We start from the raw sequence: 23,777 nt of genomic DNA, 5'->3' as shown, positions 1-23,777 counted from the left end.
GCTCATTTATTTAAATTAATTTGCTGTCATATATTTGTTGTTGCTCCTCACGGATTCTTGCAAGTTAGAGAAATTTTATATCCCCTACGTATTACTTATTATTGTGTTTATGTATTTATTCTCCATTAACAATATATACCAAATTTAGGCAATATATATATATATGTTCGTCTTGTCACCCTCGTTTTGTGAGATAATATATTATTGATAGAAGATTAACAAGATTGATTGGAGTGTATGAAATGTCACTTTTTTATATAACATAATATTAATGAGGTCAAATAGAAAAAATTGACCTATAGATTGTCTAAGTGGTCATATGGTTTCTAGGTTTGTGGTCATGTTAGTCATAGTCAATAGTGCAATTGAAATCGTAAAATATTCTAGATCCATGACTCCAGAATTGAAGCCCCTTTTTAAATATTTAATTATGAAGTATTTATGCAATCCATGAATCACAAACCACGTTTTTTGTATCAACTATCATGCATGGGACATGATTTGCTTTGAAAAACGGCTATAATAATGAAAGAACCTTTTGCTGTTTCATTGTCCTCTTAGGTACTTTGCATCACAATCAATAATTAAGTAGACATTCAAAAGTAACATGTCAAAAGATACTTGAATTAATTTACTTCTTTTTTTTTTCTCTTCCTTTAGTTTCCACTCAAATGATACTTGAATTAATATACTAGAATGAGTTTTTGCTAGATACATATCCAAACCTCAACTCACCAAATCACCTTTGTTGGAAAAGAAAAAATAGTAAAAATTTACACACAAAGACTCAAAGCAAACAATAATAATATGGTTTGATGTCAAAAGTTTGGAAACACTCGTTTTCATAGTGTCAATTCACGTCAATTTGAAAACTACAATTATTAGTTTCACATCGATCATACATTTACTTGTTTTCACCGCATTACCAAAGACACTTTTACAAATGGAGTGTTGCTTCTCTTAATAGCTTTTATTTTGACTATTTTATACTAACAACTGATTTAAAAAGTTTAATTTTTCAACGCATGAATTGATAATAAACACATAATTGATTTAAAAAATTTAAAGTGTAGCAGTAACATAATTCGAAAATTCTTGTTAAATTCCAATCCGCCCCTAGTCACATTCCTTCATTGAGATGGATGTACTAGAGTGTATTTAGTTCCACATTGAAAGATATAATTCAAATAATACTTATACACTTTAAATTCGAAACAAAATGGGAGAACCATTAATCTTTCTAGATCAAAATTGACATATAGATTCTACTAGCTTGGTGGATGATGATCATCTCCTTGTTGTTGTTGTTGGTTGAAGAGATTGGATGCATAATAAGGGAATTCAGCATCACTAGAAAGAATTTGAGCATATTGAAACAAGTTTGGGAAAACTTGTTGATCATTAGAAACACAACCACTTTGTTGAATGGAACTATTAGTAGCACTAGTGGAAGTGTTATAAGAACCTTGTTGTTGTAACATATTAAAATTGTTGCTATAAGAACCTTGTTGTTGTTGTAACATATTAGAATTGTTGTTGCATTGAACTATTCTTTGAGGGAAATTAAGCTTAGCTTTTGTGCCTTTGAATTTGAGTGCTGCTTTATCATATGCAATAGCTGCATCTTCAGCATTATCAAATGTTCCTAACCAAACTCTTGCTGCTTTTTTTGGGTCACGAATTTCAGCTGCCCATTTTCCCCAAGGTCTCTGTCTCACTCCTCTGTAGTGTGGTTTCTTTGTGCTCTCTTTTAATTACCATAATCAAATGCAAAATAACAAGGGGAGAATCATAAATTAAATTAATTGATTTTTTTTGTCGAGACGGTAAATATTATTAGAAATTCACAAACAACTGGAAATTTATAAACTTGAAATTAAACTATAATAGTCAATATAATAATATCGATATTTTACCAGTTAAACTAGAACTTAAAAACAATTAAAGTAATTGATGTTCTTACTTTGCAATGCAAATACATGAAATTATATATGATTTTCTACTATTTTATATAAGATTGAATTGACAGGGAGTATCTAAATTTAACTATGACTAATAAATTATTTGGTCAACTTTATATTCTATTTAGATTTAATTGCAGTTTTAGTTCCCATATTTTTTTTGATTTACGAAATTGGTCTCTCTAATTTAAAAATCTACAATTTTGGTTACTCACTCAGATTTTTGAACTAAAAAATAACGATTTGACATATTTTTAATGACGTGACATACAATTATATGATATAGAACCGTCTAGATGCATTAACTATTCATATGTTATTAATTAAATTAAAAATATAAAAAATTTCTGAAGTTGAAATATAAGTTTTTACGGCGTTTTATTTCAATTTCATGAGTGTTAATAATTCTACGTCGTATCATATATTACATTATTTAAACCATATCGCATCATCATTTTTTAATTAAAAAATTAAAAGAAAGATCAAAACCGTCGATTTTTAAAATAGAAAAACTAATTTCATGAATCAATAAAAATGAGAAGACTAAAATTATAATTAAATATTTTTTATATTAACAATTTCAAATTAGAATAAAGGATCGTTTACTGGTCAAAGTTGTCCATATGTGCCAAATAAGATTTCTACCGTTAGTTTGATTTCCCCTCAAAATTGATGTCAGCTTGGTCATCTAGAATTTTTATTTTGCGGATGCTTTCATATAAAGCATAATTAATCAACGAAAAATAACTATCTAATTTGACTTAATTAATTATTTACTGTCTTAAAATAATTGAGTAATTTAATTATTTTATACATATTAAAACAATTATATAAATGAAAGAGAATTTAATTTTTATTAAATTATCTTTATTAATAATTGATATATTACCAATGTTAAAAATATATAGTAAAATATATTACATATAAAATGATGCCAAGTGGTATTAATCTAAGATTATAATTGAAGAAAACTGTATTAGAAATTAAAGAGTAATTCATTTTAGAATAATTTATTTTGTAAACGAGTCAATTATTATGCAATGAAAAAAGTATAATTTTTTAAAATATTCTTTTAAAAAAACTGACTTTTACTTTTTAGAAAGTGGCTGAACAACATATATACTAATTAAAAAAAAAAGTAAATTTGATATTCTATAATTTACAGATTATTTTGATAATTTACAGTAAAATTTAAAAATAATAAAAAGTTATTTTATTTTACCGTAATATTTTTTAAATAATTAATTATTAAAAATAATTTTTATGAGAAATTATTTATAAGAGTTTTTCATTTGAGATGATTTTTAAATTTTTATTTTTTTTCATAACTAAATGAAAAATTCTAAATCTTTTGTTTTCATAAAATTATTATTTTCTAAAATAAGTTATAACAAACAATATTTGAGTATCAGTGCTCAAAAACATTTAGTATATTTCCAAAGTTGAAATTACTAGCTAGCAAGGCAGTCAAAATTAATTTGATAGTTAGAGTCAAAGAGATAAAAGTCATGACTACTTATATTCATCACCACTAAAAAGCTTTTTAAATTTAAATGGGCAAGAATTAAACTCATAATTTTAATATCTGTTCAAAAGAAATAATATAATGTACTTTATATTATTAATAGTAAAGATCGTATATGTATGGATGTCATCTATAAATGAAGCCTAGTCTAAACTATTTGTAATTAAAAATTTAGTTAGATCAAAGATATATAAGGTTGATTTGACAATTAAAATGAAATAGTTAAAGATTAAAGTGACAAAGAGATTTGAGTTCTATCTTCATCATAACATTAATAATACTAATATAATTAATATTTTTGTTGGGTCCCTAGACGAGATAGTAAATATTACTAGAAACACAAACAACTGCAAAACTTTGAGTTCGACCCGAAATATAATGTCTAATTTAACAATATCAACATTTATTAGTTGAACTAAAACTTAAGACACTATCATAATTAAAATTAGTTATTAAAAAAAAAAACAATTTCCTTAAATCAGAATGGAAGTATAATGCAAGCTCCAAAAATACAAAAAAGAAAGAAAAACTAAAAATGGCTAGGACTTCTCGACCATAGCCTATATATAATTGGAATTTTAAGGTAAAAAAGTGTCCCTTTTACGGAAAAATGGTCAAGTTCCCACAATAGCATAATAGTCCTTTTTTTTGGAAAATTTAAAATGCTAAATTAACATTAAAACAAAGAAGAAGAAAAAGGAAAGAAACAAACAATTTTAGAAACAAACCTTGATCTAGAAGAGGTTGAGGTTCTTCCTTGACCATGTTAGTTGAGGTTGCAATTGATTGTGTCATGTGTGGATTATTTTTATTGGTAGATGTTCCCATAACTTGAGAGAGGGCAGAAACCATAGTAGACAAATCAGTGTCTGAAGACCAAGAATTTGATGCATAATAAGCATCAAATTCATCATTTAATAATGTGTCATCCTCTTTCTCTTTAGCCTCTGATGTTTGTGAAGATAGTGGCAACTTTCCATGTCTTCTTGGATCCACTTTTAGAGTTTATTAATTTGCTCTTCTACTCTTTAGGTTGTGAATGTGAATATGATCTTAAGGTATTATAGTGCCCATATACTTATACTAGTTAGGTCATTAATTTAAAGTTTCATGACTAAATTAATAATGTTGAGACATGATTAAAAAAAAACACAAAAAAAGTGTGGAGTCATCCTTCTTATAATAAAAAACTTTTTTTTTTCAAAAGAAACGGATTACAAACGGTCATAAAATCTATATAAGATATAATTCGTTAGATTAAGGTTAAACGGTCTAATTTTGATTTTATATTTTGAATTTGTCTGACAAATACAAGTCCTTTCATTAATGCATAGTTATCGTGACGATAAAAAACTATGGTCCCATTTATGTTTCATATCAAATAATCAACCTTTATTAATAGCGGCGAACCTAAAACTTTATGCGGTCAGCGAATATAAATTATTTCTAAAAATGACTAATTTTTAAAATATATATAACAGTAAAATATAAGTGTATTTAATTAAATAAATTATATATATTTTCTATGAAATTTTGTGTTTTGACAAGCAAATTAATAATTGACTAACTTAGGATACTGAGTTAATGGTCTATTAAATCAATGAGTCGGTAATAAAAGAGATAAATTAAAATATAATATTTTTGTAGATTTTAATTTACAAATTATATGGTACATATCCTTTATATTATCTCTGCCTTATAATAATTTTGACCTATTTGTAGAAAAAGAAAGTCTCAAAATTTTGACACTTTCAATTTTCTAAATGACAATAATTGTATTTTTAAAATTGTATCATCTAATTAACACTATATACTTCACTGTTAATTCAATAGATCTTACTTTATTTTTATGATAATGAAAATACATTTACCAATACTTAGATGAGTAATTTTGTAAATACTATTTTCTCTTTTTAATTATAAACTTTTGTTAATTTGTAAATGTACAAAAGAAAACTTTTGTTAATTTCTATGAAATAGTCAAATTAATTATGGGAGGAAGAGTATATTTTATTTGCCAATTATCACATGATACCACTTTAGTATAGTAGCACTTTGTCTTTCTCTTGCTAAAATAAAGAGACATCGGTTTGTGAAGAATTTTGAATTCAATGCCTCCCATCGAACAAATTGCATAGCCGGTAGTAAAGTGATTGGGGGTACAAAAATAGACTCAATCTTAATACAAAATGTAACATAAGGACACTATTCTGAATCTTGTAAAATAAAAATCACATAGGAAATAAAATTTATATACCTATTGTGTGAATAGACAAATAAATACAATATACAAAATGTTTGTATGCGCGCACATATAGATAAATTATTCAAAGATTGAATCTCTACGAAAATGTTCTCCCTCCTCATCATCTTCACAAACAAAAATTTTCCGTGTTACGGATGTAAATTGACATATATATTTAGTGAGAATTACTTTGAGGGACCCTTTTGAGTTGTCCATATCCCATATTCCAAGTTAGATAGTTTCTTTCACTTGATAAGCATATGCCAAATGCATCAGCCGTAATGTGAAGTAGGTTTGGTACACAGCATATAGACATAGTCCAATTGTGTTTTTATTTATTGATAGTATCCACGCATGATCTTTGGTCGTTTCCACATCACAATCCTCCTTTCAGCATATATCTCTTTTGTAGTACATGATGATTTAATGAATTGAAGTTTTATTTTATTCCAAACTAAATACTCATTCTAATTTTTGAATAAACGAGATATTTTTTGTACAGCATTTGTATATATCGAAATTATAAATACTTTTTTAATATTTAAAAAAATAATAATTTTGTGGACTATTGACTTTATATATATATATATATATATCAAATTATTTTGATATATCAAATTTCTGTATTACAAAGTTCAATAATTAAACATGCAAAACATTCATCAAGAACAAAAAGTTTCTTAACAAGATTAATATAATTGCATTAATTGAAATTAAAGAGATTAAGGTAAGAGAAATTAACACCCAAATTTATTTATGATTATGTATTGAAGATAGAGATATATGTTGAGACAAAATCTCTTTTTAAATGATTTTTTAAATATTTTGAAGATAACAAAATTACTTGATTAAAATTAATATTATGATTATATTTGTTATCTAAGTGTTCACTTGAGTGTTTTTATTTTTAAAAACATGTCATCGACAAAATTGATCATATCAAAAGATAAATGAACCCTCAAGTATGAATTTGTCTAGTGTGGTTGATTATGTATTTTGCTCAAGCATACAAAAAAATTGACAATATGAGCAAAAGAGCACCAGGGTAACCAATTTTTGTAAGTAGTTGTGAAAAATAAGTTTAAAAATAAATGTACAAGATCTAGAACGTATGTAGTCAAAAATTGATGATGAACATCATCCATCAATCAGCCTTGCACATATTGACATAGAGATCAACAATACAAAAGTACAAAAGTGATGTCATTGACACTAAATACACACTATTTAGAGCTCTTGAAAAAAGTAAAAGCAAAAGCCAATGTCACACAAAAAAGAATGGAAGCTTCATCCTCATACATGATCATATTTATAGATGGATCAAGATAATCATCCTTTCAGTATACTTAATGCGAGGATAAAGCATGAAGGGAAATTTTGCAATTATACACAAGACTAATGTGCAACCATCAAAGACTCCAATGACTAGATTTCACTGCACCTCAAATTTGAAGCTCCAAGTCATCTATAAAAAATGAAGCTCTCTTCCTCAAAAAATAAGAATGCAATCAAGATCTAAGTTGTTCAAAGTTTCTTATCAATTATCTCATAAATTTTCCTTAATGTCAAACATATTTTTAAGATCATCATTTCTGTAAATTCATCTTGAAGCAGAGTTATATCTTTTATCACATTCTAACAAAACTCTCAACTTGTATGTCCTCATATTCTCAGAAATTCGAATTATTTTATAAAAGTTTGTAAGGATAGAGAAGGAACTCTTTTATAAGCTTGGTGAGGCTAAGAAAAATACTTAGTGTAAGGTGATATCATTTGACGATAGATCTTTGAACCCTAGTGAAAAATGTCACAAAAGTTGTGAGGATTAGACGTTAAAGCAATATAAATCTTTTGTGTTTATCTCTAAACTCTACTCTATTTAACTTTTATTATCACTAACTCACAACCACATGACCTAATAGTTGTCCTTTGTCCTTAGTTTTCATCTATTTAAGGATAACTCCGGTTAACTTATTATCCTCACTCAAAGAGGATAAGCAATTTAAGAAACAAATTTTTTAAAGTCATCACTATTCAACCCCTTCTAGTGATAATCTTGTTACTTCAACATACACTAACATTATGATCACTTTATTAAATTATGATCACTATATAAAGTGCATCTAACATATCTTATAATCATCTTTTTCATATTATCAATTCAAAAATCAAATTTTCTCTTATTTTATTTGGACTATGTGAGGCTTAACTAAAGATAGAAATAGGTCAAACCAATCGATAAGAGCAAATAATCTAGCCTACATCAAACCTAGACCAAACTAGGCATTTTTTGAAAACAAACATGTCAAGATTTACTTAAAAGCTTATTAAGCTAAAAAGACCAAAATGCGGGTGATTGAAAAAGTATTTCTAAGCCTATTAGTTCGATATATTTAAGAAAATGTAAATAAATTGGTAAGTGACATGACTTCCTGCAACATGAGAAGGTGAATAGATTACGGTTATCCAAGTGGAATCGCGGTTTTCAATCTTTAGAAAAAGTTTTTGCAACACTATTGAAATCGATTAAATGAAAGTCACTAAATTGATAGCAAAACACAAAATCTTGATAATAAGAAACAATCAAGTACACAATATGCTAATTGAACCATGATTCAATTAATTATTTATTTACTTGTAAGTTAATTGATTTACACACAGTTGGTTTATGTTTTGAATACAACTATCAAACTTATTACAATAACCAAATAGCTAATTACACAAAAATGCAATTTCGAGGACAAGTCAAATAAAATTCGGCAGTCAAGATTATAAATTTTACCTAAGTATCAACACTAACTTGGTAAATATTAGATTTAAGATAAACCAAAATTTCATTTCAATTGAATCAATCACTAAGAAGTTTTGAATCAACTATGGATTAATTTTTTGCATATTAGTAAATCAAACTTCTTTATCATAAGTTTAAGACTTAACATGCAGAGAATTATCCAAGAACATAAAATTTATTAATCAAGCTTAACATTGACATTAACATAAATTAAGGAGATAAAGATCAACACAATATGACAATCCCAGATTGCTTAGAGAACACTAAAGCTACTATCATGGTGGGTTATAAGAGTTTGGAATTTGATTAGTTTGCTTCTAACAAGCTAATTGTAATAATGATTTTCCCACACTTGCAATGAAGCATTAAACACTAAATAATATAACGTTGAATGAGTTCTTTGCAAGAACTTAAAACCTTAAATTCTGACTACTTAGAAAATCGAGCTCTTGAGGTTTTTTCAAATAACTTTGGTTCGATTCAGAATAATATAACTTTGGTCAACAAATATTTGTTTCAAATATAATTCTGAAAGATATGTATTGATAATATGACCCATAGCCAATTTTTTATTTTCGAATATGATCTGAGCAATTTTTCTACAAGGATATTATGCGTATTTGTTCAAATTATATTTGCAAATTAATTCACTTGAGTCTTTCTTCGTATTCTTGATTTGATTTGAATGGGAATGAATATGCACTTGTTCTTGGACATTCATAGATAAGAATACAACTAAGTCCAATTCCATATTTTTCTCAATCTATCAGAGCTTTTGACCTTCCATTAGAGTCGTTAACTTTTCTCTATCATAATCATTGACTTGATTGTTAGAGTTAGATGATGTGTTGCTTGAATAATCAGAGTCAGATGCAAAGCTCCGTGACTTAGAATGAATGGCATAGGCAACTTCAGAGCCAACAAAATATATGTTTCAAATGCAAACTTGAACAATAGTTTCAGATTTCAGAGGCATGCTCAAACATATTGTTCATCAGAGTCATACTGAAGTTATTGTTCATCATAGGCATGAAGAATCTTTAGAGGCACATAATTCTTCAAAGGAATGTTGAATCTTCAAAGGCTCACTAGATTTCAAAGGCATCCGCATAGACTGACTCATTAAAGGCATGCAAATCAGAAGCACGTTTTAGTTTTCATAGACATACGTAGAAACACGCTGAACTACCAAAAGCACACTATCAGAGGCAGATGCAAAAATGTTTCCAGAGCATGGATTTGATTGAGTTTCTTGCGACCTTTTTACTTCCTCTGGTGGTATCCTCTAGTCGTTTCCTTCGATTTTTCTATTCTAATTTTTGCATACTTTGTAAAATTTCTAGTGCAATAAATTGTTCTTACAAAGTACTTTTGTTAGCATCAAAACCACGTAGAGAAATTGTTCCTAGAATCAACTTGGTTCCAAAATCCTTGAGTACTAATGATCTTGATTAATTCTTAATCAATTGCCATCTAACTCTAATGAATTTTGAAAGAAAAAAAAAACCCAAACACTTTCAATTTTGAAGACATCAACACTTTGAATTTTCAACTCTCAAGAATCGTTTCTCCTTCAGTTCAACGTTGAAGAAAAATGAAAACCTAAAATCTAGAATCCTTAATTCTATGTGAAATGAAATTCCTTCTTTTTTTCCTTTAATCAACTTGCAACTGATTCCAATCAATTTTCCACAAACTATAGAACACTCACAAAACCAGATTCTATCTTAGTTTATCAAAATGAAAACCAATCACATAAGAGAGTTTAAAGAGTTGTCAAAAAAAGTGATGATGAACGAGATTTTACATAAAACTGTGGCATTCCTTAATGTTAATGAATGAGAGTAAGTGTCTATACATAATGTAATGAAAAAGCCAATCTAATGCATTAAAAATAATAAAACACATGCCTGATTCACAACAAATTAATATGTTAATTTGTATCATCATAAATTCAATTAAAAGAAATTTTTACAAGGTGATTCAAATCACTTATAAAATGATTCAAATCACATTTCTATGAATTGCTCAAATGCGCTAAAATTAATTGACGATTCAAATCAACAAGATTTCTAATTCAAATGATTTAAATCAATTGATTTCTGATTGGGTGATTCAAATCTACCTCTGCATGATTCGAATCACACTGACAAAATATGTGAATTTTGTGATTGTAATGCATTTTTTAAATCCATCTTTTCCCAATATTAAAAAGACTCTAACAATAATTTTAATGCAAATTTAAAATATTAATTTTCTCATATCATAAGATTTCAAAGATTATTGAGAGAAACTAATTTAACAATCTAAACTAAGTCTCATTTTGACATCACTCAAAATAAACGAAATCTTGACCTAAGGGAATTTACACTCTCAAACTCTCCCTTTTTAATTTGTCAATATCTTCTCTAAAGAAACATCCATTAAAAAATAAGAAGTGCAAAGCATATAGCAACCGACCATAGACACTCTTCAACTATGCAAAAAAAATGAACAACTATGCATACAACATAGAAGAGGAACGTACATTAAGTAAGAGCACCAAATTTCAATTACAAACCATACAGGGTAATCTTTGGGAGTAAAACAACATAAAATCATCATGGTAATTAGCCAATCAATAGAACAAAAGGAAATAAACGTCACAAACAAATTTAACTTTTATTATAACTAATTCAAAAGTCACACATATAAATAACTTTGATTTAACCTCTTCTTTAATTATAATTTGATTTTAAATTTAAAACATACTAAATTGTTTAAGATAAATTTGAAAAAGATCTGAACAAAATTAATAGTTCGTGGTAGTTAGCTTTGGAGTTGTCTTGTTATGGTGTAAATTCATCCATTGTCATCACTTGAAACTATTTACAACGTTATAGGTTAGATTAATTAATATATTTAATGAATTATATGTTTTGAGATGTTATATATATATATATATATATAATCATCACTACGCGAAAAAACGGCTTTTACAGCGCTTTTTTTAAGCCATTTACAGCGCTTTTTCAAAAAAATAAGCGCTGTGGAAACGAGCGCTGTAAATGATACAACAGCGCTTTTATAAAAGCGCTATAAAACATGTAAATACAACGCGCGCTTGTTATGCACATTTTACAGCGCTTCTTCACAACAAGCGCTGTAATATGCACCCCGTCATATGAGTTATGGGTGTGCATATTACAGCGCTTTCTCACAAAAGCGCTGTAATATGCCCACCCATAATTTCATATATGGGTGTACATATTACAGCGCTTTCTCGAAAAAGCGCTGTAATATGCCCACCCATAATTTCATATATGGGTGTGCATATTACAGCGCTTTCTCGAGTTTGTCACATTTATTGCCTAAGGTTTTTTATTTTTTCAGATTCAATAAACTAACATTTTACCTCATTTTTGTAGGTCCAAATAAATAAACCACCCCTACAGCCAAAAAAAGGCAGCAGACCTCAAAAATTGGAGGTTAATAGGGCTGCCAAACTACAAAGGCTGGAGGGTAATAAAGCTGCAAAACTTGCAGCAACAAAAAATCTGGATCGGGGAAAATCGGTCGCTGCTGCTGCTGCTCCTAATAAAAGTCAGCCACGCCTTGGTAAATACGGGGCGTGTCTTGACATCCAAATAAAAAGGAACATGGGCAGCAGCAACGATTCGCCCATTGTACAAATGAATCAAGACATCTTTGGAGATGAGTATATTGAGTACCTCGAAAAGGAGCAAATGTACGATCTTCTCGAACATAAGGAGCTGAGTGTTACTGTAATCAGCTTGTACATAAGGTAAAAAATACTTTTAATTGCATTTATTTGTAATTAATTAAATGTATTGGTAATTAATCTAGTTTAAAATTTTCATTGAAGGTTTTTGTACGAGAAGGTCGTGTGCACGAGGAAACTGTCAAATAAATACTCATTCTTGTCTCCGCATAAGATGTCGATGTTCAAACTCGATCCAGACAATGTAAAACACTACATTGTAGATATGTTTTTAAGAAATAAAGAAAGTGATAAATTGTTCTTGGCACCATATAATTCAGGGTACGTAATTTTATCTTTTTTAATTGATGAGAATTTAATTTATTAGTTGTCTATAAACAAAATTGCTTAACCAATTTTTTGTTGTTGTAGGGCACATTGGGTGCTATTTGCAATCAATGCGGTCTCTGAAGTGATATACTATTTGGATCCCGTGCACGGCGATTACACCAATCACCCCGGAATAAAGAATATGCTCGACACGTAAGTAATATTCATTTATTTCTTACATATATATATTTATATATATATATATATAAATATATATATGTAAGAAATAAATGAATATTACTTACGTGTCGAGCATATTCTTTATTCCGGGGTGATTGGTGTAATCGCCGTGCACGGGATCCAAATAGTATATCACTTCAGAGACCGCATTGATTGCAAATAGCACCCAATGTGCCCTACAACAACAAAAAATTGGTTAAGCAATTTTGTTTATAGACAACTAATAAATTAAATTCTCATCAATTAAAAAAGATAAAATTACGTACCCTGAATTATATGGTGCCAAGAACAATTTATCACTTTCTTTATTTCTTAAAAACATATCTACAATGTAGTGTTTTACATTGTCTGGATCGAGTTTGAACATCGACATCTTATGCGGAGACAAGAATGAGTATTTATTTGACAGTTTCCTCGTGCACACGACCTTCTCGTACAAAAACCTTCAATGAAAATTTTAAACTAGATTAATTACCAATACATTTAATTAATTACAAATAAATGCAATTAAAAGTATTTTTTACCTTATGTACAAGCTGATTACAGTAACACTCAGCTCCTTATGTTCGAGAAGATCGTACATTTGCTCCTTTTCGAGGTATTCAATATACTCATCTCCAAAGATGTCTTGATTCATTTGTACAATGGGCGAATCGTTGCTGCTGCCCATGTTCCTTTTTATTTGGATGTCAAGACACGCCCCGTATTTACCAAGGCGTGGCTGACTTTTATTAGGAGCAGCAGCAGCAGCGACCGATTTTCCCCGATCCAGATTTTTTGTTGCTGCAAGTTTTGCAGCTTTATTACCCTCCAGCCTTTGTAGTTTGGCAGCCCTATTAACCTCCAATTTTTGAGGTCTGCTGCCTTTTTTTGGCTGTAGGGGTGGTTTATTTATTTGGACCTACAAAAATGAGGTAAAATGTTAGTTTATTGAATCTGAAAAAATAAAAAACCTTAGGCAATAAATGTGACAAACCTTTTCGGGAGATGTAACTGATTTGTCCTTGGGAATCTTTTTTTCGAGGGCAACAAGGTGTGTGGGCCATGCCACGTAACTGCCAATAGCGTCGCTTAAGAACTTCATATCTCCATCGTTGTCCGGTATGGGCAACGGTGCAGTTGGTTCGAAAGCAACCGTAGGCGATACTTTGACATGGCCCGCGGGGATCGGAATATTGTGCAATACTTCTCCCGAAGTATTGTGCAATATTCCTTTTCCCACCTTCCGTTGAGTCGGCGAGGACAAGTATAGGACACATGTAGTGACACCCTACATCAATAGTTAAAACATAAGTACAGTTAATATATAAGTTTGTTTAATACATAAGTAATTACATAAGCAAGTAAGTAGTAAGTAATTAATTACCTCGGGAATACTCTTCAAACCGACGTTGCAACTCCCGGTTTCACTCTCCATTTGTATTTCAGGTTGGAGCTGAACCGGAAGTTGCTTGTCTTTATTCGTATTCACCAAGAGTGCCACTTGCTCCGATAAGATTCTGAGCTTCTCTAATACTTCCTCGTTGGAAGGTTTTTGGCGCTTCTCTTGAGGAAAAAAGCTTTTGGGAGTTACGCCAAATCCTTTCCCCCTCACTCGACCGGAATACTCAGGGACATTAAACACTTTCCCAAGAATGTCCCTGCACGTATCCTTGTTGCCCTCTTGAGTTTCAGAACTTTGTTCAATAGTTTCCTAAAATACATGTAACATTAAAAAGATAAGTTCAATAGCATTTTTAAAATACAATATTAAAAAATATTAAAGTGATAATATACTTACACAAAGTTCTACAACTTTCTTGACATTTTCATTATCAACCACTCCTTCTTTGTTAACACGCGCTTCCTTCCATAAGATATGACGACCCAAGGGTTGATCGGCTTGGGTGTCTTTTCTCTATTCGTTAAAATCATAAACAAAATAATACAAATTAGTTACACACTATAGTTTATAATACAAATTACAAGTGATGTTTAATTACTTACAATTTTTTGTTCAAGGCGTGCATATCCCATACGTGATTTCTTGTATGGGTGTTTTGGGTTGCTTGCCCGTTCGCGATTTGCCTTACTAATATTCTATATAAAAAAAAAATAGCAATTGTGTAAAAATTTAAAATACGCTACGAATATGAATAATAAAACACAAATGCTAATAAATTAATCACTTACGACAAACGCCGGGTCAGAACGTTTGGAAACAAATGCACTCCATTCATCCTTTGATATATAATGTTGATATATCTTTGGAGGTTCAGCATTTGTGTTTCCTTCTCTATCTTTTAGATAGAAATTTGAGAGATGGGATCTAAATCCACGATGGATTTTCCCAGCAACTCTCAAAACATATGACTTTCGTTCCTCATCAAGAACAAAAGTGGTCTGCAATGAAAACAATTATAAGTAATGTATTTTACAGAAAAAAAATTATAAATGACAAAAGAGTAGATCAAAATATTTACTTGAATGTCATTCCAGATGATATCTTTGGCATCCTTCAACGCCTTATCTCTCCAGTTGTCTATTGTTATTGGGACATTTTGACGAACAACAGCCCCAATGTAGCTTACAAACATGGAGCTGTTGGGGTCAACTGGCTGACCACTCTCGTTCCAGCCAACCTAATAAACTCATATAGTAAGTACATGCCCTAAACCCTAAAAAAAGATAAAAAAACACACAGCAAACAGAGTATATATAGTATACCTCAAATTTAATGCCACTGCTCCGTGCTTTAATCACCCTTTGCATGATAGTTGCACCACGTTTGACTTCTTTTTCGTAAGTCTTAGAGGTGCCAACTTCTTCATTTTGAACTTCTAAATCTTTGTTTGTATCCATTTAACTACAACAAGTTCAACATGCACTTTAGTATAACATCAACAAGCTCAACATGGATCATGCATTATTATAAACAAACTCAACATGTATCAGTATATCTTAAAAAAGCTCAACATGCATTCTAATGATTACAAAAATTTAATAACATCAATACCTGAATAATGATGGTTCGAAGAAAGACGAAATGCAAAGAAAAGAGGGTTTGCAGAAAGTTCACAGAAATATGGTTCACAGAAATACGGTTTGAAGAAATACGTAATGAGGGTTACGTATTTCAATGAAAATATATTGTGTGAAATGGGAGAGATGATCTTGGATGGAAATAAGGTTCGAAATGAAGGAGATGATCGTGGAAATAAGGTTCGTAAAGGACGGGATGATAGGGTTTGCAAAAGAAGAGAAGAAATGAAGGTTGAGATGAAGGTTACGTAATGAAGAGGAAACTGAAGAGGTAACTGTTATATATACGTAACACTTTTACAGCGCTTTTTATAAGCCTTTTACAGCGCTTATTTTGTAAAGCGCTCTAAAAGGCTTCTTTAGTTAAATTTTTAAAAGGCTCTTTTACAGCGCTTTTTTCAAATAAGCGCTGTAAAAGACCTCCGTGTGTTATTATGTTATTTGAATGCCTTTTACAGCGCTTTTTTCAAATAAGCGCTGTAAAAGACCTCCGTGTGTTATTATGTTATTTGAATGCCTTTTACAGCGCTTTTTTCAAATAAGCGCTGTAAAAGACCTCCGTGTGTTATTATGTTATATGAATGCCTTTTACAGCGCTTTCACACATAAGCGCTCTAAAAGGCTTCTTTAGTTAAATTTTTAAAAGGCTCTTTTACAGCGCTTTTTTCAAATAAGCGCTGTAAAAGACCTCCGTGTGTTATTATGTTATATGAATGCCTTTTACAGCGCTTTCACACATAAGCGCTCTAAAAGGCTTCTTTAGTTAAATTTTTAAAAGGCTCTTTTACAGCGCTTTTTTCAAATAAGCGCTGTAAAAGACCTCCGTGTGTTATTATGTTATTTGAATGCCTTTTACAGCGCTTTTACACATAAGCGCTCTAAAATGTCTCTTTATGTTAATTTTAAGAGGCTCTTTTACAGCGCTTTTCCCAAATAAGCGCTGTAAAAGACCTCCGTGTGTTATTATGTTATATGAATGTTTTTTAAAGCCTTTTACAGCGCTTTTCCACATAAGCGCTCTAAAATGTCTCTTTATGTTAATTTTAAAAGGCTCTTTTACAGCGCTTTTTCCAAATAAGCGCTGTAAAAGGCCTTATTGTTTTTGTGTTTTGTTATGTTATGTTATTTTTTAAACAAGCTCAACATGCATGCAAAACCCACATAGTAGTAACTGGTCACCACAAAAATCCCTTCCTCTTCACCAAACTCTTCTCCTTTTATGCATCTTCTTCACAAACATCAAAGCTTACTCTTTCACAATTCAATCTCCACCTCAACACCCTTTTTATCTCTTTACATTCTCTTTCCTTCTTAAATCGAAACTTAATTGGTATTCAGGATCATTGCCATGTTGCGAAAAATGGGTTTGTGTCTGGTGTTTTTGGGGATTCCCATGATGCGTACAAGGTGTTTGAAGAAATGGGTTTGTGTCTGATGTTTTTTGGATTCCCATGATGCGTACAAGGTGTTTGAAGAAATGGGTTTGTGTCTGATGTTTTTTGGATTCCCATGATGCGTACAAGGTGTTTGAAGAAATTAGGTGTCTGATGAATATTATTTTTAAAGCTTTTTTACAGCGCTTTGTCAAATAAGCGCTGTAAAATGTCTTTTTTACTCACTTTCAAAAGAGTCGTTTACAGCGCTTTGTGTGAAAAGCGCTGTAAAAGGTATAAAACACTCATTATTTTATTTTTAAAAGGATCTTTTACAGCGCTTTTTAAGATAAGCGCTGTAAAATGTCTCTTTATTTTATTTTTGTGTTTGGTTTATTTGGGTTGGGATGACATTAAAAACATTTTTATCATTGTTTATTGGATTAAAAATATTGTTATCATTGTCTTTATCACAATACTTTAGGAGATGATGAATTATTAGAAATGAGTATTCTGAAGAATCTATATATATATATGCACTGAGCAAAAGAGAATCTCTCTATTCAGTTCAGTTCAGTTCATGTAAATTACTAATTTATATTCAGTTCAGTTCATGTAAATCAAGCTAAATATAAAACACTCATTGTTACATGAACTTGGTATAAAACACTCAAATCAAGCTAAATATAAGCAGAAAATAAATTAATCAGAAAATAAATTAATCAGAACTTAGTATAAAACACTCAATTCAGATTACATGCATATTTACAATAACACAGTTCAGATTACATGCATAGCTTATATAAAACAATTAAACATATATATACATTAAGATGCCCTTCTTCTTTTCCTGGTGACATTCACATTTGTTTGTCCATTTACAATACGAAACGATGGATTAATCCAAATTCCCTCATCATGATCATCTCTAAGATATAAACCATCATCAGTTGAATCAATTTCATGTGGTTGTTGTGATGTTGCAAATAAAAGATCATTACCAACATCTTCATCATTATTGTTATCATCACTTATTTTATTGGTCGATAGGACAACAGACCATTTATCATTAGAAGGATCAGTGACATAAAACACTTGTTGAGCTTGCGACGCTAAAATAAAAGGCTCGTCTTTGTATCCCACCCTATTAAAATCGACAAGCAAGAATCCTGACTCATCAATCCGAACGCCATTATTATTATCGACCCACTTGCAACCAAATATGGGAACACGAAACATTGTGTAGTCTAACTCCCATATGCGCTCGATAACCCCAAAATATGATAGATTTGCATATATTGGGTTTTTGTCTTTTGCACTTGAGACATGCATCGCTTCAGCTACGAGAGTGACTCCACTATTTTGCATAGTGGTCTGATCATCTTGTTCTTTGGTATAAAATGTGTAGCCGTTAATAACATAACCAGTGTAAGAAAAGACATGTAAGCTCGGACCATTTGCTAGCCACCTCAATCTATTTGAAATTGATCCGGGGTCTATATCAAATTTTGACATTATGTGATTTTTTAACCATGTTACAAAACTTCGATTGTGCTCTCGAGTTATCCAATTTTGATTCCTATTCATGTTCAAACGAGATAACTGATCAATGTGTATTGTAACATACGGTTGAACCTCATCATCATTGTGCAGAACATACAATTGTGCCTGCTCCCATTCTGTCCTTGATATAGTCAGTAGTCTCCTTCCAGTTATCCCTTCTCCTGATAGTCTTCCCGAATGACGAGACATGGGAAGCCCTATGGATTCAACATTGGACAGATATTCAGTACAAAATTCAGCAGCCTCTTCAACAATGTATCGTTCAGCAATACAACCTTCTGGTCGACTTCTACTTTTTACGTACCCTTTTAATATTTTCATATATCGTTCTATCGGATACATCCATCTCATATAAGCTGGCCCACAAAGTTGTGTCTCCTTAACCAGATGAACAGTAAGGTGAACCATTATATCAAAAAACGATGGTGGGAAATACATTTCAAGCTCACACAAAGTAACAACAATTTCCCTCTGCAATGTCGGTAATTTCTGAGGGTCGATCACTTTACTACAAATTTCCCTGAAGAAGAAACATAATCTAGTTAAGGCTAGTCGAACTTTTTCAGGTAAAATGGAACGTATACCTATTGGTAGCAAATGCTCCATTATAATATGACAATCATGGGTCTTCAAACCTTTTAACTTGAGGTCTTTCATACAAACCAAATTTTTAATGTTCGAAGAGTATCCTTCTGGAACTTTAACTTCGTGTAGAAATTTACATAAAACAATTTTTTCCTTTCTAGATAGAGTATGAGCGGCTGGAGGTAGATATGTGCGATTTCCTTTCTTTACTGGAGCCAGTTCATTTCTTATTCCCATATCGACCAAGTCCAATCTTGCATTGACGCCATCTTTAGACTTTCCTGGAACATTGAGTAACGTACCAATAACACTTTCAAATACATTTTTTTCAATATGCATCACATCGAGGAAATGTCTTACATACAATGACTTCCAATATGGCAATTCAAAGAAAATTGACTTTTTCTTCCACCCAGTTTTCACCAGCTCTCCCGCAAAAGGTTTGCCAAATTTATTGGTCAAACCTTGTACTTTTTCAAGTATTTGATATCCAGTCGGTGCTAAAGGAGCTTTACCTTCCTCTGATTTTCCATTGAATGCATTTCTCCACCCACGATACTGATGACTATAAGGTAAAAATCTACGATGTCCAAGAAACACATTCTTCTTACAATGTTTCAACCGCATCCAATTTGTACTCTCTTCACATATAGGACATGCACACTGACCTTTAATGCTATATCCTGATAAATTACCATATGCTGGAAAATCATTAATTATGCCGAACAACATAACCCTTAAATTGAAACATTCTTTCTTATACCCATCATAAACTTCCACACCTGTCTCCCACATACTTTTTAAATTTTCGATTAGAGGAGTCAAGTATACGTCGATATCATTCCCCGGTTGTTTGGGTCCAGAAATTAACAGAGACAACATCATAAACTTACGCTTCATACATAACCATGGAGGTAGGTTATATATTACCAAAATCACAGGCCACGTGCTATGTGAGATGCTTTGAAGACCATGTGGATTCATTCCATCAGTAGAAAGTGCAAGTCTTAGATTTCTTGACTCTATCCCGAATTCAGGATACTCGTGATCAATTTTTGCCCATTGTGGGGAATCTGCAGGGTGTCGAAACATTCCATCTCTAATTCTTTCATCTGCATGCCATGTCAAGTGTTTTGAATCTTCTTCACTGCGATACATGCGCCTAAATCTTGGTATTATAGGAAAATACCACACGACTTTTGCTGGAGTAGATTCTTTCTTCTTATATCGAGAGACATTGCATTTCGGACACGCCTTAAGTAGTTCATATTCGTTTCGAAATAAAATGCAATCGTTAGGACACGCATGAATCCTTTCGTAACTCATTCCAATAGAACACAAAATCCGTTTAGCCTCGTAGGTCCGACTGGGAAGTTCATTATCATCTGGCAACATATCTTTTATGAGTGTTAATAATTCCGTAAAGCTTTTATCAGACCATCCATTACTCGCTTTTAAGTTGTACAACTTTAATATCGCTGACAGTCTTGTGAATTTAGTACAACCATTATATAATTCTTTCTCTGCATCACTCAACAAACTTTCAAACATTTTAGGACAATCTCGAAGATCTTCTTCAACTGCTTTTGCAATCTCATCAACTCGGTCCGGCTCATATGTATCTGTATCGAAGTCAGTTGAAGCATATGTCGAACTATTCTCAAAATTAATGTTTCCTTTTTTTTTCTCACCATGTCTTATCCAACATGTGTAGCTTTGATCAATTCCATTACATACTAGATGTCCTTCTAATTCATCTTCTCTAACACGTTTTCCAAAACAACATTTTAAACAAGGACAAACTACTCTATTTGGATCTTTTGCATTCTTCACTGCAAACTCAACAAACTCCTTCACTCCAATTTCATACTCTTTTGACAATCGATTGGCTGAAATCCATTTCCTATCCATATTATACCACCTATATAAATGCAGTAACAAAAATAATAAGCTTTCAAAACATATCAACAAGTTTCAAAAAGAAACCAATATCAACTAAACATTTCAAAACAGAACAGATCATGTGGTATGAGTTTTTGACAATTTTTGACAATTTCAAAACAGAACAGATCATGTGTAAAAAATACCTTAGACAACGTAGATGGCCGCACAGTACGTAGAGGATATTAGGGTTCGCAACGTATATAATTATTTGAATGATGTAGAGGATATGAGGGTTTCCAACGTATATAATTATTTGAAAGATGTATTTTACAGCGCTTGTGAAAAAAGCGCTATAATAGGTAGTTAAATTCAATGAAAGCGCATGTGTTTTACAGCGCTTGTGAAAAAAGCGCTGTAACTGATTCGCGAAAGCGCTTCCGTTTACAGCGCTTTTTTGACAAGCGCTGTAAAATCCTTATAACGTGATGCGCAAACGTTATATGACCTACTACAGCGCTTGTTTTACAGCGCTTTACATAAAAAGCGCTGTAATAGGTTCCGTTATTTTTAAAATATAATTACAACAGCGCTTGTGTTTAGAAAGCGCTGTAAAATGGGCGCTGTTAAATGTCATTTCTGGCGTAGTGCATAGTCAATTGTTATTAATTAAATACTAGTACTGAATGCCCTCTTTTGCATAAAAACATAGTAGTAGTTAATGGATATGATTATGTTTGGAAAGACATGTAAGGTAGCTTATATCTTGTAAGTTAAAATGACAAAAAATATATGTTAATTAGTAACAATGATTTTGTAATAAATTTATAGCTTTTTTTCACTTGCATATAACATTATTTGATAAGATATTTCAAATAGTGTATAATTTATTATTTTTCTGTGAATTTTATCTTTATTATTTTAATTAAACTTTATTTTTACAAATAAAATATATATATATATATATATATATATATATATATAGTTATATATTAAAATAAAAATATGAAAAATCGGTCATTTCGCTTTTTAAAAAAAGGGAAATGTGTAATAATATTGCTATTGGTGATAAGTTTATTTTGATAAGCTATTTTGGATTAATACAAGTGTATTTAATAGTATAATAACTTTTTATTTTAATTAATGCTATTATTATATGTTTATTGCCTAAAAAAACTATTATATGTTTATAAATTGTTGTTATCTATGGTTAAATTTCACTATAATTGACAAATATGTGTTGAATATATTTTAAAATATAATTTTAGTGAATACAAATTAATTTAGTAATAATAAATAAAAAATATATTAGATTAATAAATTTTAAGTTATTAAAAACACAAATTTTAAATGATTAAATTTAAAATATTTTAAATGTTAATTGATATAAATTTAATTATTAATAAATAATAGATATAAAATTTGTAATCTTAAATTAATTGAACTACTAATTTTATTAAATATTTCAATTAACTTATTCTCTATCTATTATAAATTATAAGTTAGCTCATCAGCTATAAATTCATCAAATACTAACTAAATAATGATAATTATAATCAAATAGAGCATATGTAGTAGACATTTTTCTAATGAATTGTTATAGATTCAAACCTTTTCAATACGATAGTTTCTCATTCTCTACTAAGAGAAAGTCTGATTTCAAAAATGTTGGTCTTTTGTTTTTGAAAAAAAACATAGGGTAGGTATGGTATACCCCAATTTATGGTAGGGAGAGTCGTGTTAATATAGTACTGTTTAAATTTAAAAAAATTGAACTTCTAAAAAAGTATTATTTTATCACTAGACCAAACTCTTAGAGCTTCACCTTTTGATCTATTTTCACCAATTCACATAATTGGTTTATCTTTTTCACAAGTTTGTCAAATTGATCTCTCAATTTTAAAAGTCGATAGTTTTTGTTATTTCCTTATTTTTTTTAACTAAAAATAACGATTTGACATATTTAAAATGACATGACATACTATTTCATAATATAAAACCATCTAGATGCATTAATTATTCATAATTATATTAAAAAAAAAAATTCTAGAGTTGAAAGTTATATTTTTAAAGAGTTTTAATACGATTTTGTGGGTATTAATCATTTTACTTCATCATATCATATGTTACGTTATTTAAAATATATTAGTCGCTATTTTTTTAGTTAAAAAATCAAATGATAGACAAAAACTGTGATATTTTAAAATAGAGAGACTAATTTCTTGAATTGTTAAAAATACGAAAACTAAAACTGCAGTTAAACCTTTTAAAAACGATGTGACATATAACCAATCTAATATCTCTATTTTAAAAACATTATTTTGCACTCTAGTGCATGATGAAGCTAGAAACAAATCAATCAAATTTTAAATTTATTTTTGGTAGATTAATTTTTTATGTTGTTGTAAATATGCTTGAAATTTTTTAATTTAAAAATATATGCTTAACAATAAAAACTAAAATATAATGTATTATAATTTTGTAGAGAATATATATATATATGTATATATATATATATATATATATATATATATATATATATGTATACAATAATATATATAA

General features: G+C 30.1%; 1 protein-coding gene across 1 annotated transcript; it reads right to left on the bottom strand.

Moving 5' to 3' along the window:
• Positions 1-1,081: 1,081 nt before the first annotated feature.
• On the bottom strand, positions 1,082-4,535 carry LOC101515629 (ethylene-responsive transcription factor ERF115). The gene is made up of 2 exons (XM_004491978.4): positions 4,215-4,535; positions 1,082-1,747 (listed from the first exon to the last, which is right to left on the bottom strand). Exons 1-2 carry the CDS (start codon positions 4,336-4,338, stop codon positions 1,269-1,271), a joined length of 603 nt encoding a protein of 200 aa, XP_004492035.2. The 5' UTR covers positions 4,339-4,535; the 3' UTR covers positions 1,082-1,268.
• Between the last annotated feature and the right edge of the window lie 19,242 nt (positions 4,536-23,777).

Source organism: Cicer arietinum, chromosome 3 (assembly GCF_000331145.2).
Source record: "Cicer arietinum cultivar CDC Frontier isolate Library 1 chromosome 3, Cicar.CDCFrontier_v2.0, whole genome shotgun sequence".
Lineage (NCBI taxonomy): Eukaryota > Viridiplantae > Streptophyta > Magnoliopsida > Fabales > Fabaceae > Cicer > Cicer arietinum.
This window is presented reverse-complemented; position numbering and strand designations above follow the sequence as displayed.

Coding starts and splice junctions, on each gene's coding strand:
- LOC101515629 (XM_004491978.4), bottom strand. CDS start 4,338: ATGGTTTCTGCCCTCTCTCAAGTTATGGGAACATCTACCAATAAAAAT. Junction 1,748..4,214: donor TCAACCTCTTCTAGATCAAG/GTTTGTTTCTAA, acceptor GGTAATTAAAAG/AGAGCACAAAGAAACCACAC.